Here is a 21121-nt window from a genome sequence, read left to right on the forward strand (position 1 = left end):
TCTTGACTTTCTGACCTTGCTCTTCAGTTTGTCGAGGCCGTATTTCTTGAACGTTGCCTCATCAATAGGCCACTTCGGAAAATACCATAATACTCTTTGTTTGTCCCCCCTTATTTTGCATACGCTTTGTTTCCAGTATCTGTTGGGACTTACAATGATTCCAAGAGAAAACAAAAACAATGCTTATGCAAAATTTGGGGGAACAAACAAAGAGTATCATGGTATTTTCCGAAGTGGACTATAGCGTTGACCGTAGCTCCGCTGTCAAGTAGTACCGTGATCTAAACCCCCCTAGTTAACACTGTTTGACGGTCCCATCCAGATGGGGTCCACCTCTTGAAGCGTGCACGTGGAATCGTCGTCACTGCTGTCAGACGACGTGTCAGGTTTTTGCTCGCCTGCTTGTGCTAAATCCCTTCTGGCTTAATTTCTTGCTTGTTTTTGCAACACTTTGCAAAATGGTTTCTTCTCTCACATCGGGTACACTGCTTTCTGAACGAGCTGGGCATTTTCTTTGTCTGCCTTGATGCGGCCAATGTTTGGCGCAATTAAAACACAATAAAATTATTTTTCTCTACTTCTGTCACAGGTAACCCAGGCTCAGTGTGTGCGTCACGTAGGTAGTAAAATATAGAGAACAGATGAGGCAAAGTTTAGGTCTGGAAATTTGCTAGAAAATGGAAATAAAAATCGATGAAACTTACCATGTGGTGAGCTGGCACTGAACTCGGGACGCCTGGTGAGGAGGGGAATATATGTCCCCCTGGAGGGAGGGGAGTCCCACATTGCTCAGTGAGTTTTGTTTTTAGCAATTTGGGACTCCCCTCCCTTCAGAACTTATTATACTCGTCACCAGGCGTCCCGAGTTCAGTGCCATTTTGAATTGGACACTTCGCGAGGACAACGCTTTCGGGCCGCCATTTTAGCAGGTCAACTTACAAGTTCTACGGAGCCTGGTGGCTTCGCGTTGCTACCTGGAGATGCTTCAGTGGATTCATGGTTTAGAGAAATTCATGTTCCACGAGCCTGGCGTGTTTATTTAGCGACTGGATTCGATTTTCGCGAAAAAAATCGTGCTTGTTTTGGGTTGATCGGAGTCCCGACGCTGGCTTCAGTCTCCTACCTTGTCACTATACTATGAAGGAAGGTGAACGGGGACTATTTTCCCCGAAACTTCGTGTACGTATTAAAGATAACAACAGCTCACCACATGGTAAGTTTCATTGATTTTTATTTCCATTTTCTAGCAAATTTCCAGACCTAAACTTCGCCTCATGTGTTCTCTTTATTTTAATACCTACGTGACGCACACAGTGAGCCTGGGTTACCTGTGCTTCTGTCGGTGGTGATTTTATCGACTTCTTGTTTGATTGTAACCTCAGTTGGCGTTTCACTCTCTACTTTTGTAGCCGGTCAGTGTAAAATGCAGACTGCAGACCAGGGGTAAAATGCAGACTGACGTTATAACGTAACTGTTGAAAAAGCCCAAACCCCTTACAAATGCTAACCTTAGGCCTAATTAGGCTTAAAGCAATATTTAGGCTTAACTGTTAGCATTTCTAATGGGTTTGGGCATTTTCAACAATTAATTATAACCTCAGTCTGCATTTTAGCCCCGGTCTGCAGTCTGCGTTTTACACTGACCACTTTTGTAGCATGTTAATCTGTGATTTCAACTGAAGGCCGCTGGCGTATTTAAGAGCTTCAGCTAAAGTTAGCTGGTCTTTTTACAACTTTTGGAATGATTTCCGTACAGGTCCCTACCTCATTATGCATGCAGAATAAATTAATTATTTATTCGTGCTATTGTTTTGTAGAACAATACGTATACTCAAGAGAACCGAACATATACATGGGTAATTTGTACTTACGGGATAAATAAAAACGGATCTCATTTTTTCTCTCCCTCCCTCTCTCTCTTCTTTCCCTTCATCGCCCACACCATTACTCGTTTTCGTTCCAGCTTTCTTCTTTCTATCCCTTCGTCTTGTCCTTATTTCCAGATCCCGCTCAGCTTTTTCTGCCATTATATCCCATGATATGTCACTCGCAGCTTGCCTTGAACTCCGACCCACTGTAAACCTCTGGATTACTCGTCCCTGTTCTTTACCACTGAGCTAACGTGTCAAGTTGCTAATTCACACCTTGCAAATGACATTTATTTTGAATTCTGGCTTACTATTTACATAACAATTATATGTAATTATATACATGTGCTGCGCCGAGCACCTACAATCGAACTTACACTTGTAGGTTACCGTTAAGAGATCCCTGTTTTACTACTCTTGAAACAACCCATCCCTTTAATAATGATAACCGTAACCCTAATTACGACTAAAGGCACTGTTTAGGCTTAAGGTTAGTGCCTGTGATAGTTTTTGGTTTTCCAGTATTGTTGTGAACTGTGACCTGCTTTTCCTTCATGCCCCGTGCGTGCGGCACACTTATAAGTTCACTGCGTGGAAGAGTATACCACGCTTAAAGTCTGATTGGTGCATCTTTCATGGGAAACTTTCATGCACGAGTTCATTGCAATTAAAATCGTTTCATATTTCTCTTACTTTGAAGCAAACTTGTGTCTTCGTAAAAATCAGGATGGCTACCGAAGTAAAAGGGTCACAGCAATGGGAGATTTGATCATTTGGAAATTTTCCCAGCTTTATAGCATTTCCAGAGTTGTGCATAGAGTGGTGCAAAGAAAAAAATTTACTTTCGTCTTCCGTGTCGAAAACCTGTGTGAAAACGCAGTCAGTTGGCAAAGACAAAGTGCCGCATCGGCAGATGGATCTCTTTCGCGATGCTCAAGAAAAAAACTGCAATGGGTAGCCTTCAATCCGCCAGAACACATATTAATTTTCTGACCGTAAACTTTCCTTGAAAAAATATTAGCCCTAGCTACCTGTGGCCGGAAAGTTTACAACTGCCTACAAGACAAGGGCTAACATCAACTCACCGCAGTTAACCATCGCCTAAACTTCGTCGACCCAGACAAACGAGCCCACAGCAGGGCATTGAAAAGACATGATGGGGAGTGAAACGAAGTATGCCTCGTACGGGAACATCCATGGATCTCTACCAAAGCTATTTACTTGGAAGTATCATTGAGCATATTGCCGATCTCTACAAAGAGCGATAAATCGCAAAATCCCTCTAAATGCACCGTTCGTGATCCTAAATACAGGGAAGGAAGAAAATATACACTTTGCTGTGTCTCGGCGAGTTTTTAAGCAGACAGGAAGAACAATTTCACGATAAAAAGAGCAGGTAGCCATTAAATTTCTTATGACAGTACTTTTATTTGGTTTGTTTATGTTTGTGAATCTGAACCCTTTAACAACGATTGCTTGAAACTCCACTTATTCTAAAACTGAAAAATGGGTAAAATTGCAGGAAAAGTGCCGAAATTGCAGGAAAACTGTTCGATTTTCCGTATTTCAGACAGAAGTTCGACCGGCTTTTTTGAAGTCATATAGACTTGGAAAAAAAACCTCTAAAAAGAAAGAACAAAGCGCCACAGTCCCAAAGGACGTCTATTGTTATCGCTATTGTTTTCTTGAAACAAAGGAGTGTATGCATAATGAAGTAGGGACCTGTGCGGAAATCTTGCCCAACTTTCTTCTCACGTTCTTGGATCATGGCCATTGATATCTCAGTATCTAATAAGGCTGCCGGAAAATTACAGTGTTCGCCTTCAGCCCTCAACTTGGAGATGAACGAATTCCAGGTTTTGTCCTTGCACTGTTTCGTAGAACGGAAGTTTTGCGATTCCTTGAACTCGTCCCGTAGCGCGTTTGTGGTTCCGTCCAAATCCGTTCCGTATCATTAAGCTCGTTGAATATGTTTAGCGTGCCTTCTCCAATGGAATCTAGGAGTAACGACCGTCTTTGATGTTGTAGGCTTTCAAGTGGTTGTCCTTGAACCGCTTGGCATAAAATTATTTCACATCTAATATGCATATGCAGTCATATTCCCGCCATGCAGTGCATGTGTCTTGCATGAAGTCGCGCCATTACAGTGTGTATTATACATCTCTAGAAATTAGCTTTTGCTAACTGCGAGCATTGCATAGCTTTGTGATATTTTGTACAAAATACATAATAAAAACTGAAAGTGGAACTGAAAGAATTTAGTGATCAGTACCGCGGGGTGTACAGTGCACGTTCCAGGTCATTGTTTTACCCCAAACTTTTACAAAAATGCTAACCTTTGGCTTAAACATTATCAAAAGCAACGATGACATGATATATGAAATGGATCATACATGAACTGCGGATATGAAATCAAGTGAAGCTATGATCCTCGCAGTTATGAACGCAATTTTTACAATTGCGTAAAGAAGCCTAAAAAATTCAGGACTTCAACGGGGTTTGAACCCATGACCTCGCGATACCGGTGCGACGCCCTAACCAACTGAGCTGTGAAGCCACTGATGTCGAGAGCTGGTCATTTGTGGGTTCTAATGTTCCTGTGGGGAATGAATCAATGATGAAATGATGTATGAAATGGATCATATATGAACTGCGGATATGAAATCAAGTGAGGCTATGATCCTCGCAATTATGACCAGCTCCCAACGTCAGTGGCTTCATAGCTCGGTTAGGGCGTCGCACCGGTATCGCGAGGTCACGGGTTCAAACCCCGTTGAAGTCCTGAATTTTTCACGGTTCTTTACGCAATTGTAAAAATCGCGTTCGTAACTGCGAGGATCATAGCTTAACTTGATTATCAAAAGCATAGTATTTAGGCCTAATGTCAGCATTAGTAAAGGTTTAGGTTGTTTCAGCTACGGCGAAATAATGACCTGCAACCTGCAATTTACACCCTCCACTTGAGTAAATCACTGGATATGATAGCCGCATGGCACTGGATAATTAACAATTACTCCATGAGCACACGTTAGTATGAGATGGTAAATAGCAAACGAGGCGCGTAGGGTCGAGTTGGCTATAACCAGTCTCATATCCAACAAGCGTGAATAGAATAATTGTTTAATTAAAATAATTCCTTAAACTCCAAAAGTTTAGAAAATACTAAATACGAGCGAAAAAAAGCGAGCAAATTCGAGCGAAATCGAAAAAACTTGATGAAGATGCGATGTTGTGATAACCTGGTGGTCAGAGAGACGCAGGCTCATCACAAAACATTTCTTACCTTTTTACGTACGTCTCAACGACGGAATTGACCCAAACTTTCCACAAAAACGCTTTTTTGTTTGGCTTTATTCAGAGAGAAATTTCGCTTGCCGTCGAAAATAATTTTAGCGTAGCAACGCGTAGTGCAATCATTTGCCATATTAGATCAAACTAAGGTATATGAGCTGATAACCGAGATTGCGTAAACCAATCAGAGCAAGAGAAATGCATTATCCGATGTTTAGAACCTGCAATTAAGTAAATCACTGGATATCATACCCGCGTAGCACTGGATTACAGCCTTAATCTGTGGATTATACATGGCGTACTATATATTGCTTCCTACAACTGCTGACCATAAGTTAACAATAACCAACAGTCGAAGGGAGAAACAGGCCTGGAACGAAGGCTTCGGTAAAAAAAAATTGAAAACTCGTTGATTTCCATATAAGCATTAATATTTTAAGTTGTTCAATGTGTCTTGATCCGGCATACCGGAATGGTCTGCTGATTTGGATCAGCAAGCTTATTTGTCAACAGAGATTTGCAGTTCTCAAGTCAAACAGTAATCTTAACAAGGGTAGGGACAGTAAAATGCTTACGCAGATGCAGAAAACTAAGCTAATTACCGAATACCTTTCATGTATGCATAACATGCATGTAGCATCTGTTGTATTCAGACTCAAAGAACACCACCAGAGAACACCACCAAAGGCTAAAAAAGGTGGCAGGGTGTTCAGCAGAGACTCCCTTTAGCTCGCCATACTGTCCTCTTATTTCCTGTGGATGGCAAGGTTATTTTGCCTACAAGTTGTTTTGTCAACACAGAAGTTAAGCCTCACCTCTTTTGCACACATTCTTTTGGCTTGTTTACTCAACGGCAAAAAAAAGCCAGATGAATGTGTGTGAAGAAGGCTTCTAGTTGTCGGTCTGCCCCACAAGACCCACGAGTGAATTGTCCCCCGATTTCTAGACGATCCGTTGCCTTTTTGGATTGTAAATAGACTGTGGTACATATACATGTAGAACGCACTACTTTGCTTTACATTATTTTATCAATCAGTCAATGGATAATGTTGAACATGTGTGACAAAGGATCTTTAAAATTTCTTTCCTGTGGCCATACCTAGGCATAGGGAATGTAGTAATTTAGCATGTTTATTTTTCCTGAGTTTGAAGATCTCCCAGTAGTAAAAGTCCTTGCTGGAGCAGGGCATTTGTCACCTGAAAGTTATTTAACCCTTTGATTCCTGGGAGGGAGACTTGATAGATCTTACTCTGTCGAATGCCAGACAATTTTTACTTATCAATGGGTGGCAGTTCAGGAGTCAATGGGTTAATGACCTGTTGTTGACTTTTGCAAGTCTCTTGTAGCTCGTTGGTTGAGTATCTCAACTCATAGGTTCCATTTTAGTCAGGAGCCATCAGATTTTTGCTTGAGTACTGTGAATGATATAGTGATGACCAGGGTTTGTCTAATCTTAGGGGTTGGGGAGGGGAGGGTTAGGGTTAACAGCTACAGCCGTCTGCCATAAAGAAACTCATCAGAACAGTTACGTTGGAAAGAGTCTTGGGACCTTCTGAGACAATCACCAACAAAGCTGTCAAGGCTAGCGAGGCGGCACATGTCAAAGGTTCATGTTTCAGTGAATCACACAAATTATCCAGATGTACTGGTGGTAGTTGTCGTACAGTACCTTGCTCTGCCGAGATATATTTACAGTCCATTTTTATAATTTCTGGGGCTCCTTCTCCCGCAAAATGAAAGGACAAAAAAAAACCAAACAAAAACAGGAAGCAAAATCACGCCTTTTCTTCCATTTAAGTAACCAGGTATCCTTTTTATCTTTATTTTTAACTATAATTTTGCTTCAGAACTTCTATGATACACCACCTGATGAGTGTGTTTTCGGTGAGTGTTAATTTTTCCATTTTTGATTAATCGGCTTCGCAGTTCTGGTCGTGTTAGTCTATTCATGGTTTTGGTGCTGGTTTTTCTCCAGGGTTGCGACTTGTTGTTCTTCTCTTTGTCCTTTCTTGACTCGGCACAAGGGGGTCGGGTAGAGGTTCGGCGCTGGACTAGAAACCCCCTTGCTCAGTTGCGCTCTACCCATGAAGATTCACAGCCATTTACGAACCTAATGGTGTTGCAGTCAGTTTTTCTTTACCTTTGCGATATTTGGATTTGCCTTGTGGAACCTATGTTTCATATTCCGTGGATGCCTTTAGTCTTTTCCATATGTATTTTTTAAGAACGAAGATTTTAGTGTAGAGATTTTTCATATTTATTATTCCTGTTTTAAGAACAAATAATTTCCATGGTCAAATATTTGTTTATCCCTTCTACTCGATTCTGTTTCTCGTACATGTACTGTCTGGCTGTTTCTGTAATTATAGTGTTTAATTTCACACAGAGTTTGTTTCTTTTCTTAACCTTATTGTGGGGTTGAGAGTTTGCTTTGTGAATTTCTCCCCCTCATTTTACAGACTAACCCTAACTTTTTCCTTATGATTTTTCTTTAACTCGCCATCCACACACACATAATTCGCTCCCCCCAAAATACCTGCTGACTTGTGAATGTTTTAGTTAGTGGAGAGGAACCCCTTCTTGTAAGACGGATTCTAATAAAAACACCATTTTAAAAAAATAACTTTTTACGCATAAACAAATTTTCTTATATTTGTTAACAGCTACAGCCATCTGCCATAAAGAAAGTTATCAGAACGGTTACATGTAAAGGCTAGCGAGGCCACGTGTCAAAGGTTCACGTTTCAGTGAATCACGCAAATTATCCAGATGTACTGGTAGTTGTCGTATAGTATCTTGCTCTGCCAAGTTATATTTACGGTCCATTGTTATAATTTCTGGGGCTCCTTCTCCCGCAAAATAAAAGGAGAAAAACAAACAAACAAAAACATGAAGCAAAAGCACACCACAGTTCACGGTGAATTAAACACGGTTACGCCCAAAATCGTCATTTCAGAGATAAGTATTCTCAAAGATGTAATTGACAAAATCATGTTTCATGAGGAAAAAAAGGCCATTTCACATTCCATGGAAAATAAAAAAGGCAGTTCACGGTTCACAAAAATACCCCTCACCACCCTCTTTATAATTAAACTTTTACAGCCACAGAAGCCAACAGAAAAATGTTTGACCATGGTCAAAATCAAAACCACGATCTCCAAATAAGCCCAGCGTCACTGGACAGTCCCATGTTGTTTGAAGAGAAATTTCTTCAGCTTTCACTGTAAGCCTACATGTATATACATGTATGACAAAAGAAGAGTGTCATCTTCCAGTAGCAAATGGATGATTGGAAAAAACCAACACTAAATTGAATACCGTTGCCTCAAACAGCTGAATAATATATAGTAGTAATTTGTATGTAGTAAGTGATGGACATGTAGTAGTTCTTTTGATGATCCACGCAAAAATCTTTTTGTTTGTTGCTTTGGCATCAGTGATGTATTTTGCGACCACCAATTCACATCAGCTGAAGTTGTTGGGTTTATGTTCGTTGAATATTTTTTTATTTATCATATCGACTTTGCAGACAAAAGAAAAACTCGGGCCTCCCAAACTGTAAGGTAAAAAGTGTTTACTGATTTGAAAAAATGCCGGTAAATTTATTAGGTCTTATTAGAGTGGTTTGATAGAGAATCGTAAGGAATCCGATACTAACAATGCATCAGCCGACGCATTGGTCAACCAACTGTTGCACAATGTTAGTTGACTGTTGGCCAACACGTTGACATATCGGTCCAAATGTTAATTGGCTCAGATTGGTTACCATTACTGGGCTGATATTAACTTTAAGGAAGTTGCAGCACAAACATCTATAATTTGCCCTTTCTCTTAGCTTGAAGTTATTTGTGCACAAATTATTTAAATTGCGTATTTCTCTGTATTTTAACTATGCAGCATGAAATATTAAAGCTTCAACATGATCTTGAGGAGGCTGAAAAGGTAACTGTACTAACCTTGTAAATCACTATTGACACTACAAAGAAACTGGTAACATTATTCATTCATAGATGGTTTGCTTTTACTGTGAATAGGCTTTGAGTTTTGCACCCAAGTCTAAAGATTTACATTAAGTCTCTGTAATTGCAAAGGTTCTGGAGGTTGGAAAATATTCAATCTTTACTGACAATCATAGGGGGAGGGGGGGGGGGGTAACATGGTGCGAGATGATGACAAATTAAACTCCACTGATAGAATGATTAAACACAATTTAAACACAGTTGAAAGAAAATAATTTTATTGAGTTACAAAACATCAATGTCTTCTATCTATGGCCAAACCACAGAGTATTTGAATACATGACTCAGTGGTTTTGTCCAAGATACATGTACGTCACTTTTTACTTGTATGCATAGGACAAGTGGTACTGCAAACCACTAGCATAAGTTTTCAGAAGAACTTTGAAACTGTTTCTCAAATTCTTTTTACAGGATCTTGCCAAGAAATTTAATGAGACAACTCAGTACAGGAATATGAAACAGATGCTAACATCAAAGAATGAACAGCTTAAGGATTTACGAAGTCGTTTACGCAAGTATGTTCAGTGACATGTACCGGTAACAATTACCTGTGACATAGTGTACACGACTTCCTTCGTGTTTCTGAACAAATTAAGTTAAAGATTTATATATCGTAGGGCGGGGATGATCATCAGAAATTTTCAAAAATACCCCTAAAAGATACCGGAGTCTACGAAGGTTGGTGTGGCAATATAAGATTTTTACCCCTAAAAGACACCGGCTAAAAGTGAACAAATTTATAATTTGTAATAGTTCCAGAGACGTCAACTTCAAACACCTTCTGCTTGAAGAGTTTAGGAAAGCATTGTCATAATTCTCAGATCTATTAATTTCAAGAACAGTAACAAATGAAACAAAAAGATTATATAATTATGTATAATTATACTGATAAGATGAGAAAAAGTGATTTGCAGTCATAGTTAGAACTATTATTTTAGCCACTTAGTAGAACTATTTTCTTTCTTTCTTTTAGGTACGTAATTTAAGTTTTTTTATTATTGTATATGTAATAAAATTCTTAACTTTAAACTTTTTATCTTTTAACTTTTGTTGGTCAGTGCTTAGAACATGTATGGATAGGTGCCATAAATGATATAAAATTATTATTATTATTATTTTGAATAAGACACTAAAGGGAACTAAGATTTGGTCTACTGATAGGAGAACCTTATCAGGCTCTGCAGTAGAACAGAACAAAATTGATTTGATTGCATTGTTTGTCCTCGTGCATTCTAGATATGAACCTGATGCTTGATGTTGTGCTTGTGCTGCATGAGTGCCAGAAGAATTTAAAGTGAGCAAAATTTACAGCCACCATGCTACTGCGACCAGGACACTTCTCTCAGTCTCATGGATATTAACTTCATAAACTGTTTGGTGCAAAAAAGGCTGCATGGTTACTGAAAAATGTCATCATCCCATTCACGTAGTTAAAGCCATCTTGAGAAGGACTTCTTTCCTTAATATTCAAATTGCTGGTATACTTATGATATTTATCAGTCAGAGTATCTTTTTTCTTAAATCAAGCTGTAATGTAAAATTATCAATAACTACAGTTTTCAAAATGGCTCAAAAAGTACAATGCAAATGCACTAGCTATGAATGCTGACAGTTGTTTTATTTGCCTGAGTGATTATGGGTGGAGCCTACTCGGTGAGTCCTAAGAATGGTTGCTGACGACAATCGTCCTCTTAAAAGTCTTCATTTTTCAACATTGTTCTGTCATGCATTGTTTCTGATCTCTTTTAATGTAGTCTAGTTTCAGTCGTTTCAGTAATTTTAACTCCATTGTACAATAATGATATAATGGAAATAATAAAGCACTTTTTAGGAGTTATTGCTGAGCAGTTTCTATTTTTTCCTCATCACATTTTCACCTAATCTGCACAATAATACTGACTCTATCTTTTAAGAATAAGGCAATGACATACCATCATAAAAGGACTGATGCATATGAGGAGTGTTGATTGATGTTATTTTATTACCACAAAGAAATACAACTACAAGACATCTTCACTCACTAAAATACAAGAAAAATAAGGAACTCTCACAAACAAAGCTGCATGCTCTAGAAGACCAAATGGAAATCTTACAGTTAATATTAACTGTATGTTAGTCCTGGTGATAAAAATTATCATCTTTAATAACTAACACAGAGGTAATTAAGATTTCTATTAATTTTGGTCTCCTGAGCCATAGTTTTCTGGGAAACATCGCAAGTCCAGAAAGGAATCAATATTATTTTGTTTTTGGAAATGGAAATGGGAATGGAATTTGTTTACCCACGGAACACCTTAAGAGACCTCAGGAACTCCTTCAACATGTGTGTCTGTGAATTCTGGATCAAATTGGAGTTTAGCAGTGTTGGTTTTTGAGGAGATCGAGGGGAAAACCTGAGTACCTGGAGAAAAACCTCTTGGAACAAGGAGAGAGCCAACAACAAACTCAACCCACATATGACGCCAGGACCAGGAGTCAAACCCGGGCCACATTGGTGGGAGGCGTCAGTGCTCTCAACACTGTGCCACCCCTGCTCCCTATTAAATTTAAATAGTTATAAAGAACCTTTCTTAACAAGCTAAGCATATATTTTAAATATGGAACCCTTTTTTAAGCGCACAAAACCTGTTGTCAGAAGGTACAAGTAACTGCATGATTGTTCATTTCTCAGCCTAGCTTCACTAACTTTCATAATCAACTTACCTCTTAAATCAAACAGATCGCACTTATTTATGATTCGGAGTCTACTCAAGGGCAAAGTATAGTTCCAATATTATGCAAATTCCCCAAGCCCTCCCTGCTTAGGATTCTAGAAAATGTAACTTCCTCATCTCTTGGTTAATTCTAAAAGCACATAACTTGTTGTAGTTAATTTTCTTTTTTTGTGGCATCTGAAGTTTTCCAGTACAGCCATACACTGTCCATTCCTTCTTCAATAACTTTCACAGGCATCCAGTTTGGAAAGGGAAAACGACATGCAAGAACTTGTGCATCATCTTTCAACTCCACATGTAATTTCTCTTTGAGTTTAGGCATCTGTGTATTAAAAAAGGTAACATGTATTTGTGATTTAAACATTTTATTCATGTGGATACCATTCCAAATAATCCTTTCTAGGGATCCCTGAAGTGTTATTTCACCAACAGGGAATAGGGAGGGAAACATACAGTCAAAATGTAATTCAAAGAAAAAATAGCACTATTAGATGTCTTGGCAGAGTGTGTACCAAAGTGTGAGCAAAATTAATTAATTAATCATTTAACCATTTAGAGGGAGGTTGAAGATATAAAACCATGTAATACCAAAATTAATCAGGAAAAAGTCTACTTTAAAATAGTAACATCTACAAAACGTCCAAGATCCCAAGAGGAAGTAAGAACCCTGCCAAATGGAAAATAGAAAGCTAGAAATGTTTTTGCCAAAAGTCAACAAAACGTGTTGTATTTAAACTCATGTGTTGCTTATTGTGGGATTTTTACTAAAGAACATGCTCTCTGTTCCAAAAAGAGAATGGACCAAGTCTACAGTGTGATTTGCTGTTGGTGGCCTTGCTTCCAATAACTGCTGACATGTTTAAAGTCTGATAAAAATTCTTTCTTGCTCACAGTGTTGTGATGTCTTTCTGAAAAGCCTCTCTGGGAGATTGGTCAAGTATGTTCCAATCTGTAGCATCAGAACCCCTATCTAGTTCTTATTCTTATAAAGCTACATTCACAGCTTTGCTGCTAGCCAGGCAAGTCTTGACAAAATTACCATACCAAGAGCCCACAACCTGGAGCATACAACTCCGATGCTAGAGCTATGTCATCAGTATTTAAAGGATTCCAGGCCATTTTTAGATGAGCTTTTTAGTACCAAAATCACATCTCATGAGAGACCTAGGTAGCTATCTCACTCCTAAGGGTAAATCATTACAAAGGTTTGTGATTGGCTGGAAAGATCTTTTTAAGCTGAGAAATCAATCTTCAAGTAATCTGATCTGTAAAAATACTAAAACAAATTATGTATCAAAGTTGTATTCCACTGGTCACTTCTGTCCATACTGGATGAGGTAAGGAAAAACACCTCTCGTAAGCATGATGTATATAGTAACATCAGTTTCTCACCATCTCAGCAACTCCAAATATCACAACAATGTCAAAGTTTGACAGTTTAACCTGTAAGTAAAAGAACAGGATCACTGACAATAATGTCCTCTTGGAATGTACCAAAGAAATACCACTGACTTGTTGGCTCAAGAATAATTGAAAGAGAAATTGTCAGACTACCCCTTAACCCAAGCCACACCAAAACAAACAAAAACCCTGGTGTTGAATGTTGAATCGCTTGGACTTTTAGTGTGTTAAACCAAACGTTTCGTCTAAAAACACTTACAGAACAAGTTACAAAATTCACACAGCCAATCCTCTTTTCAAAGCAAAGACGACATCATTTTTTTACTACTTTGTATTTATTATTTTTACAAGGGTAACAAAGTCACCATTTCCATTCAGCTTTAACTTCTCTTTGCGCTCATCTGTTGTTCTGCAAAATTTGTTTTTGCCCTGACTTTGGCACAGCTGGACTGCACAAAATCATTGCTGGTACTGAAACGCCTGCTACACACGCTATCATGAAGAGGATTCTTACAATAATACTTTATTGTCTCATGGGGCCATTGTCAAGTAATGGTTAAGTAGAAATTTCCACTATAGCCCACCAGATTCTAGATAAGACCACTCTAATGCCTGGAGTCAAGAGGATTTCACACCTTCCACAAGTTAGCTCTGGAAAATGTGGTATTCTTATGCACTCCTTGTAACCTGGCCTGTAGTTTTGAATACCAAACCAGCCAATGATTTAGTTCATACCCATGAGCTTGGTAACCATGTCTAGCAGCAGCAAATACCTGCCAGTGAGTCAAAAATCAAAGTTCATTGATAGGCAGTTTAGGAGCTATTAGTCTCACCCTAACCAAGGGGCTCTAAAGTTGTACCGGCTTCCCAACAAAAATACTTAAAGATGCTAAAACACTATATAATAGGATGTGTCGACAGACACAACCACAATTTTGGGAATAGAACAATGCCATGTTCCTATGTGCCAAACTCGGCACATAAATTATTTGAACAAAACCACATCCAAGTACGTAATAATTATCAATGATAAAAATAAATGATCATTAATGGTTTTGCAGTCATTTGAGAAAATTGAAGTAAGAAGGCCTGTTTTATCATCATCATCCTTTTATTTATTGGTGAAGAGGCTTTTTGCATGACCTTGTCAATCATAAAAATGGTCCTGGTACAAAATTGATGCCAGAAATGTCAGATTTTACAGTGGTTTGAAAGTTTAACAATGATTTAGATAAACATATACTGGCAAAAACTATTAAACGATAAAAGCGTCCGACGTTTTGGCGACATCTTGGCGCCATTGTCAAGGGAAACTAAATTAAATATGCGATCTCAAGAGAAACTAAGAGTCCAGAGTCATTAATTTGCATGAGTTAGACAAAGACCTTAGCACGAATTGAGTCTGATTGTACTTTTAAACACGGTCGTAATTGTTTAATGAGTAACATCTCATTAACGAGACAATCAAACTTGTTCTGGCATTTTTTCAATACATTAAGACAATTGTGAAGGTCATCCGGACTCCTGCCTGCGTGTCTATTATCATAGTGTTTGCGCACTGACGAGGTCTTGCTTCTATGTCCATCAACGCGTACGCGTATGGATGGTCGAAAAAACTGGAATTCGTAGTGAGGTCGCCATCTTGGACTCGCGCGGCTAGGTCTGGGCCGGGCCCCATCGTTTTGTCACGGGGCCCAGACCTATCCCACATCCTTCCAATATGGCGTCTGATAGTGTTTCATGGCAACACAACATCTACCACCTGCAAGCAGGCTAGCTTGCAATCCAGCAGCTGTTTTCCATAAAAATCTCAGTCAATTTTTTAAGCATTAAAATCACTGTAAAATATCTCACCTAAACGTCAGTGGCCTCAAAAATACCATAGTGCTGTTTGTTTTCTCTCCAAAATTTTGGATAAGCATTGTTTCCAGTTTCTCTTGGGACCATTGTAAGTCCCAAGTCTGAAGGGGCAAACAAAGAGTACAAGTATTACGGTATTTTTCATATTCCGTTATTGGCATTTCGACAAATTACATCACGCTCTTTCCATTCTGGCATCTATTTTGTATCACGACCATTCTTGACAATGATTGAAAAGGTCACGTGACTCGGACATGCAAAGGCCCCATACGGAGCGAAAAACGACGCATAATATAAAGAAAACTTGCCACTCTCCCATCCCCACTGCCTAAGTCCACCATCGTCGATCCTTGCCTTTTAGAGGTTTTTGCCATCTTTATAATATTAGTAACTTGTCTCTCTGTCGCTGGCACATAAGGAAGGCAAATCTTTCTCAGAGCTTGCGTGACAAACGGTACATTGACAAGAACAATTCCAAGTGCTGTGGCTCCTGTGATTCCAACAACTACTTTGCCAAATTTGCATGATTTATTGGGGATCTTGTTGTCTTGTTGGAGCTCTATTCCAACATGGCTTTCCGAGTCCATCTGCTTCTTATTTTTCCTCTGAAGAGCACAGGACTGTTCGATTTACACAAGGGCAAATAAACCACGATGAAAATATCATGAAGAGGACTCCAGACTATCCAAAAGAAACATGAGAAAGAAACATTTTTGCTTCTTGGTGGAAATTTCACATTCCATTTAAACCGCGATAATCTATCTCAAGACTGAAGTCCCGCGATTTCGCTTGCTGATTCTTCTGTAACTCAACTGCAATGGTGCCAGGGTCTGTGCCTTCTTCTAACTCGTGTACCGGTGGGGAGGGGAGGGGATTTGTATGCACGAATGATGAGAAAGTCATAACATTGCAGAATCTGGCCGAAAAGAAAAACGAAGGTAACAAAAAAATACGAAATTCCTGCGTTTTCCTCTGTCAAGTCCCAACTCTTCCTATCTTGGGTGGGGTCATAGGCCATTTTACGGATACGGTGGCCATTTTAAATCCATTGTTTCAAATAGCTATTATGGGATTCTAAGGGGGCAATTAGTATGCATCTGCCCCCTTAGAATCCCATAATAGCTATTTGAAACAACGGATTTCAAAATGGCCGCTGTATCCGTAAAATCGCAGCCTCGCTTGCATGCAAAGAGGTATTGTTGAGGGAGGGGTGTAAAACCGGAACTGGGGCCTGTTTCTCGAAAGACCCGGTAACTTTCCGTGCCCGGTAAGTCACCCGGTAATTACCCGATAAGTTTTCGGGTGTTTCTCGAATCTCCCGTTAATTTCGATCCCGTTATTTTCCCCGATAACTTGCCCGGTAACTTACGGGAGCTTTGGAGCTCCCGTTACTCTCCCGTTAAAGTTTACGGGTAACATCATTTTGCTGCATCAAAACAAAATGGCTGCCGAAGGCGGACTTTTGTTACGCAGTTTGTCGGCCAAGAACATACCAATGGAGGCCTGTACTGAATCATATGACCGATACAGAAGTCGTTTAGAGGCATAGGTTGTCAACAGGAAGATTAAATTGGCTGATTGAACGGTGTATTGTAAAGAAGATCTAGAGAGACAGCAATTCGCGGAGACTCAGGTAAACCAATACAGGCCAATAGTCAAGACGTTCCCACCTACTTTGGATGGAATCGGCAATAAAGAAAGCCTTGACTTAAACACGGACTGCGGTTTGTTTTGGCGTGAGTCTACTTTTTTTCACATCTAAATTCGCAGCACCCAGAGTCTTAATGGCGAACAACTAGCTGCAGCATTTCCAGCAAAAAACAAATGATGTTGTTAAAAAAAAAAACATACAAATACATGGGATGCAAACTACTGGCAGGGAAAATTAGGAAAGGAGAAGCGATCGACCATCACGTGATAGAGCAAAAAAACAAAACACACCCAGCTAAATGCTGTATGTTTCTGAAACAGGGAAATTGCCTCCTTGTGTAAGAACAAAACATGCTTGTGTTCGAGATAAAAAGGAATTATTATATGGACTCAAACTCGACAAAACCTATCAATAATGTTTATCAAACAACGAACTTCTTTGCGTACGTTGTTCCCACGGCAGTCCGCTTTATCTCTGTTATATTTTGGTGGACTGTTCAAGTGTGATAATAAATTCATGTTTATAAATCTTCAAGCAAATGTGACCGTATTTTACCCTATAGCTGGCTTTCCCAGAGTGACTGGAGCAATTGATGACTCTCTCATTCCTATCTGGCACCCAGACAGTGATGAACATCTCTCTGTTTGCCACAAGGGTTTTCATGCTATTACTGTGATGACAGTGTGCAATGCTCACCTGTCATCTACAAATTTTGTTTGCATATGGCATGGCTCTGTGCATGATTCAACTATTTTTAGGGACGGACCATTAGAAAAGTGATGGGGGATGGGGGATTTTCAGCTGGAAGGAATTTTTTTTTCGCGCATTGCTCGTGCAGGAATTTTTTTTCCAGGTGAAACCCCCTGCACGAATTTTTTTTGGACAAATATTGCTTTTTTTTAACAGTGAAATCTTGATTCATTATCTATATGTTTTTGTGATTTATCAATCATTCTACACTCACAACAGATCAAAGGATACAGGCCACTTTTTAATGCAAAAGAGGAGGAAGCCACTTGGAGTGGACGGCTTCCCTGTACATTTTTGTAGTCCCTGCCCTCTGGAATTCCTCTCCCACAGCCCATCATAATGATGCCATACTCCATTCACCAACACAGCCCCTCTGTAGTACCCTCCAATCCAAAATCTAATATTTATTTATTACAAATTTTATTTTATTAGTTTTTTATTATAACACAGTATTAACAGAGAATATATCGTGCATGTAGGCACAGTAGCTGCAATTTAAAACAAAAACAAGGTTCTAATTGTCTCCTTTCAATAAGAAGAAGGTGATTTTTGTTTATTCATATTGTGCCTGGTAATATTGTTGATTTCTGAATGACATCTCTGGCTATTGTAGTGTGACTTAATTTATGTCACCTTTAATTTGTCATATCATTCAGTGTGAGGAAAACACCTCAGTACACTAGATGTCTTTATTTATTAATAGTAATATAGCAGGGCCTGGGGTAAGGCCCCAAGAACATTTCGAATGAGAATTATTTTTAATAGACACTGGCAAATATTATATAATTATTAAATAAAAGTCACAATTGAGCCTTCCTTCTGCATGAATTTTTTTTCTTTACCTTTTTCTTTACGTGAATTTTTTTTCTTGGCATTTTCCCTTGGAGTTTTTTCCCCATCCCCTTCATCACTTTTCTAATGGTCCGTCCCTTAATGCCAGCTACTTGCAAGCATGTATGGAGGGTGGAGGAGGCGGGAATGGGTGGCTCCTGGGAGACTGTGGGTATGCAATCAAACCCTACAGGTACCAGAAGACCCATACAAAAATGAAGAACACCATTGAGAGGGCCTTTGGCCTGGTGGAAGACAAGATTTCCCTCCTTGATTACTCTGGTGGGCAGTGCAAAGCAGCAAATTTCTGCCTGGCCTCCATTTAACTCAATAGCTTCTACATAACTCAAGCCCAACTTAACTCAAAATATTTTCTTTTGTTTAAGATAAATCTTAACGCCAGAGAGATATTTGCAAAGCTAATGAGAGGCATGAGTTAATTTCAACTATAACGGAACAAACTGTTTTGAACTTTTTTGCAATGCAGAGCAGTTTGGTAGGGATCACCTTGGTTAAACACTTGATTATTGCTTCTTGCTAGCTAGGCCTTGAAAGTGACAAAACATGGAGAGAGTTTTGTTAAATTTACTGTGCATTGAACATAGATGGAAAGATTCAACTTTGCAGTGAAAAACACTTGGAGTGAGGTGCACTTTAACAGTAACATTAATTTTAACGGGTCACTTTGTCCAAAAGCCACTCAACAGTCATCAGGTGAGTTCATTTTAAATGACACTGCAAAAAAGGGAAACAGTGTGGGGGATTTCATTTATTAGCACTTTTGAAGGGGGTTGATTGAAATGTTGGCTTTTCCACTTCATTTCGCTGACTTCAAAACTGAATGTACATATTAGAGATGATTTATAATATTACACCCATTTTCCTGGCCATTGGCAAATGTTTTCCCAATCATGGGAACTGTTCCTGGGAACAGGGAAATGCCTGTATTGGGAAATACCTGTAATGATTTTAAAACTCTCAATGGTCTGGACATGGAAATGCACCGCCCTTCCTATAAAGTTTTAAAAGTGACGGATGCCATATATTTTACTTTTTGTGATGGTATGCAAGCTGAAAAGGGGCGCAGCGACCATATACGCACATACGCACATGCGTACCTCCAAAGATGCCTCATGCTATGCCTCCCGCTGAATTGTTGCTTCTAAGGATATAGATGATTATTGAGTTGAAAATGTTGAATATAAGCAGTAATGCTAATAACACATGAATGCATAGGATGAACTGACTGAGCTGTTCTGCTTTCATGTATAAGTTGGGTGGCTCCCGTATGTATGAGGGAGAGAAAGAGGGGGTTGAGATATAATGCTGTATAAAGATTGGGGTTATGTGATTGTTGCCATTACTATAGAGAGGGTTGGGAAATGTTTGAAGGACTTTCCAAGTAATTTTGCAAACCACCCCCCCCCCCCCCCTTCCTACGAGCTAGTAAATGAAACCCCCCTGATACATACAAGCAAAATAGTTTTGCATCTGTGTTAAAAGTAACAACAAAAAAACAAACAAAAGCCAAAACCTGACAACAAAATTGCCAAAGACATGGAGCAGTCATAAAAATAAAACTACTAATAAAATTAATCACTCAATTGCTTCATTTCCATTGGTCGAGTGTTATAATGTAACACCCGGCCTCTATTGTATTCTTGCAGTAGTTCCCTTTGAAGAACTAGGCATATTAATAACAGACGCTATTCCTATGCAAATTAAGTAGATGGTTATTCTAGAATCTAGCCAGTCTTGTTTAATTATTGATCAACAGGACATCTGTCTCAAAGACATGAAAATGAGAACAACAAAATCAATCTTTTCTTAAGACCGCAAATTTACCACCAGATCACCTGGACTCATCATGGCTTAACAAAACCCTGTTCATCAAATGTGATTTCAGGATGACTGAGTATTATTGGTACCTGCTTCTCCTTTAAAATGTCACTTTCTAGTTCCAATTTCCCCATTTTTAGCTTGTAAGATGCTATCACAGTTTGAATTACTGACGACACATTTAATTCAGCATTAAAGTCATTATTGCCGCATGAAAACAATCAGGTTTAAGGGGGGTGGCTCTTAACTACCAAACTGTTGCTATGGACCCCTTCAAATAATCATTTCTTGAGTCTCTTTAACTCTGCAGTTACCATTTTTTGTCAAGAGTGTTCTATTTAACATTTCTTCTACTGATTTGACTGACAACCATATTTGGTTAATCACATGGCCAAAACAGAAAATGCCTAACAACTCAGCGAGTTAACTACCGGTATGTTTTTCACAATTTTTTTAATGCAACAGTACAAGAACAATCTAACACAAAATCAGTGTAGCATGGATTTACGGCCCTCCTCTGATGATGCACTTTTCAAAATATCAGTTCCATTTTTTGCCCAAATACAAATTCCAAGCTACAGTTTACAAATATTGATGGGACTGTTCCCATCCGATGAAGTAAAACCGTCTTTTTGTTTGTTTTTTCGAGACCGAGGACTGGGACTAGTTGCGCATACACCTTTATTGAGGTGATGTCAGATTCCCATTAAAAGAGTTACTTCAAAGAACCATCCATGCAACCTTTTCGTAGGGCTCTTTGACTAAACAGGTTCCTTAGCAACCATTGTCCTTCTGTAGTTAAGTGCCACCCCCTTAATAAAGGTGCCACAAATTTAACAATATAATTATCTTACTTCCAGCTAGGGGTTCACCAAGTATCTTTGACTTGAAGGAGT

The 21121-nt window shown here is 39.1% G+C and overlaps 2 protein-coding genes and 1 pseudogene across 9 annotated transcripts in view; 2 read left to right on the forward strand and 1 right to left on the reverse strand.

The window, feature by feature from the left end:
* The window catches only part of LOC138039781 (leucine zipper transcription factor-like protein 1), a 33839-nt gene extending 22823 nt beyond the window's left edge, over positions 1 to 11016 (forward strand). For 3 of the 8 annotated variants that reach the window (XM_068885646.1, XM_068885649.1, XM_068885627.1), the window contains 4 exons: positions 8690 to 8723; positions 9058 to 9102; positions 9591 to 9694; positions 10416 to 11016. Coding sequence is in view for 2 of the 8 variants with exons in the window: in XM_068885653.1 (XP_068741754.1) it covers positions 8283 to 8383; positions 8690 to 8723; positions 9058 to 9102; positions 9591 to 9694; positions 10416 to 10434 (303 nt within the window). In the remaining 6 variants the exon portion in view is untranslated. Of the gene's footprint in view, positions 1 to 7402; positions 8384 to 8687; positions 8724 to 9055; positions 9103 to 9590; positions 9695 to 10415 lie in introns of those variants that run through there. The other 5 variants (XM_068885637.1, XM_068885657.1, XM_068885653.1 and 2 more) reach the window with 4 other exon arrangements.
* Positions 5512 to 21121, forward strand: part of LOC138039566 (MOB-like protein phocein) — a 98019-nt gene continuing 82409 nt past the window's right edge. The window contains exon 1 of the mRNA XM_068885525.1: positions 5512 to 5546. The gene's annotated coding sequence lies outside the window, so the exon portion shown is untranslated. The remainder of the gene's footprint in view (positions 5547 to 21121) is intronic.
* On the reverse strand, positions 11138 to 16109 carry LOC138039550 (ATP synthase subunit C lysine N-methyltransferase-like; annotated as a pseudogene).

Source organism: Montipora capricornis, chromosome 1 (assembly GCF_036669925.1).
Source record: "Montipora capricornis isolate CH-2021 chromosome 1, ASM3666992v2, whole genome shotgun sequence".
Lineage (NCBI taxonomy): Eukaryota > Metazoa > Cnidaria > Anthozoa > Scleractinia > Acroporidae > Montipora > Montipora capricornis.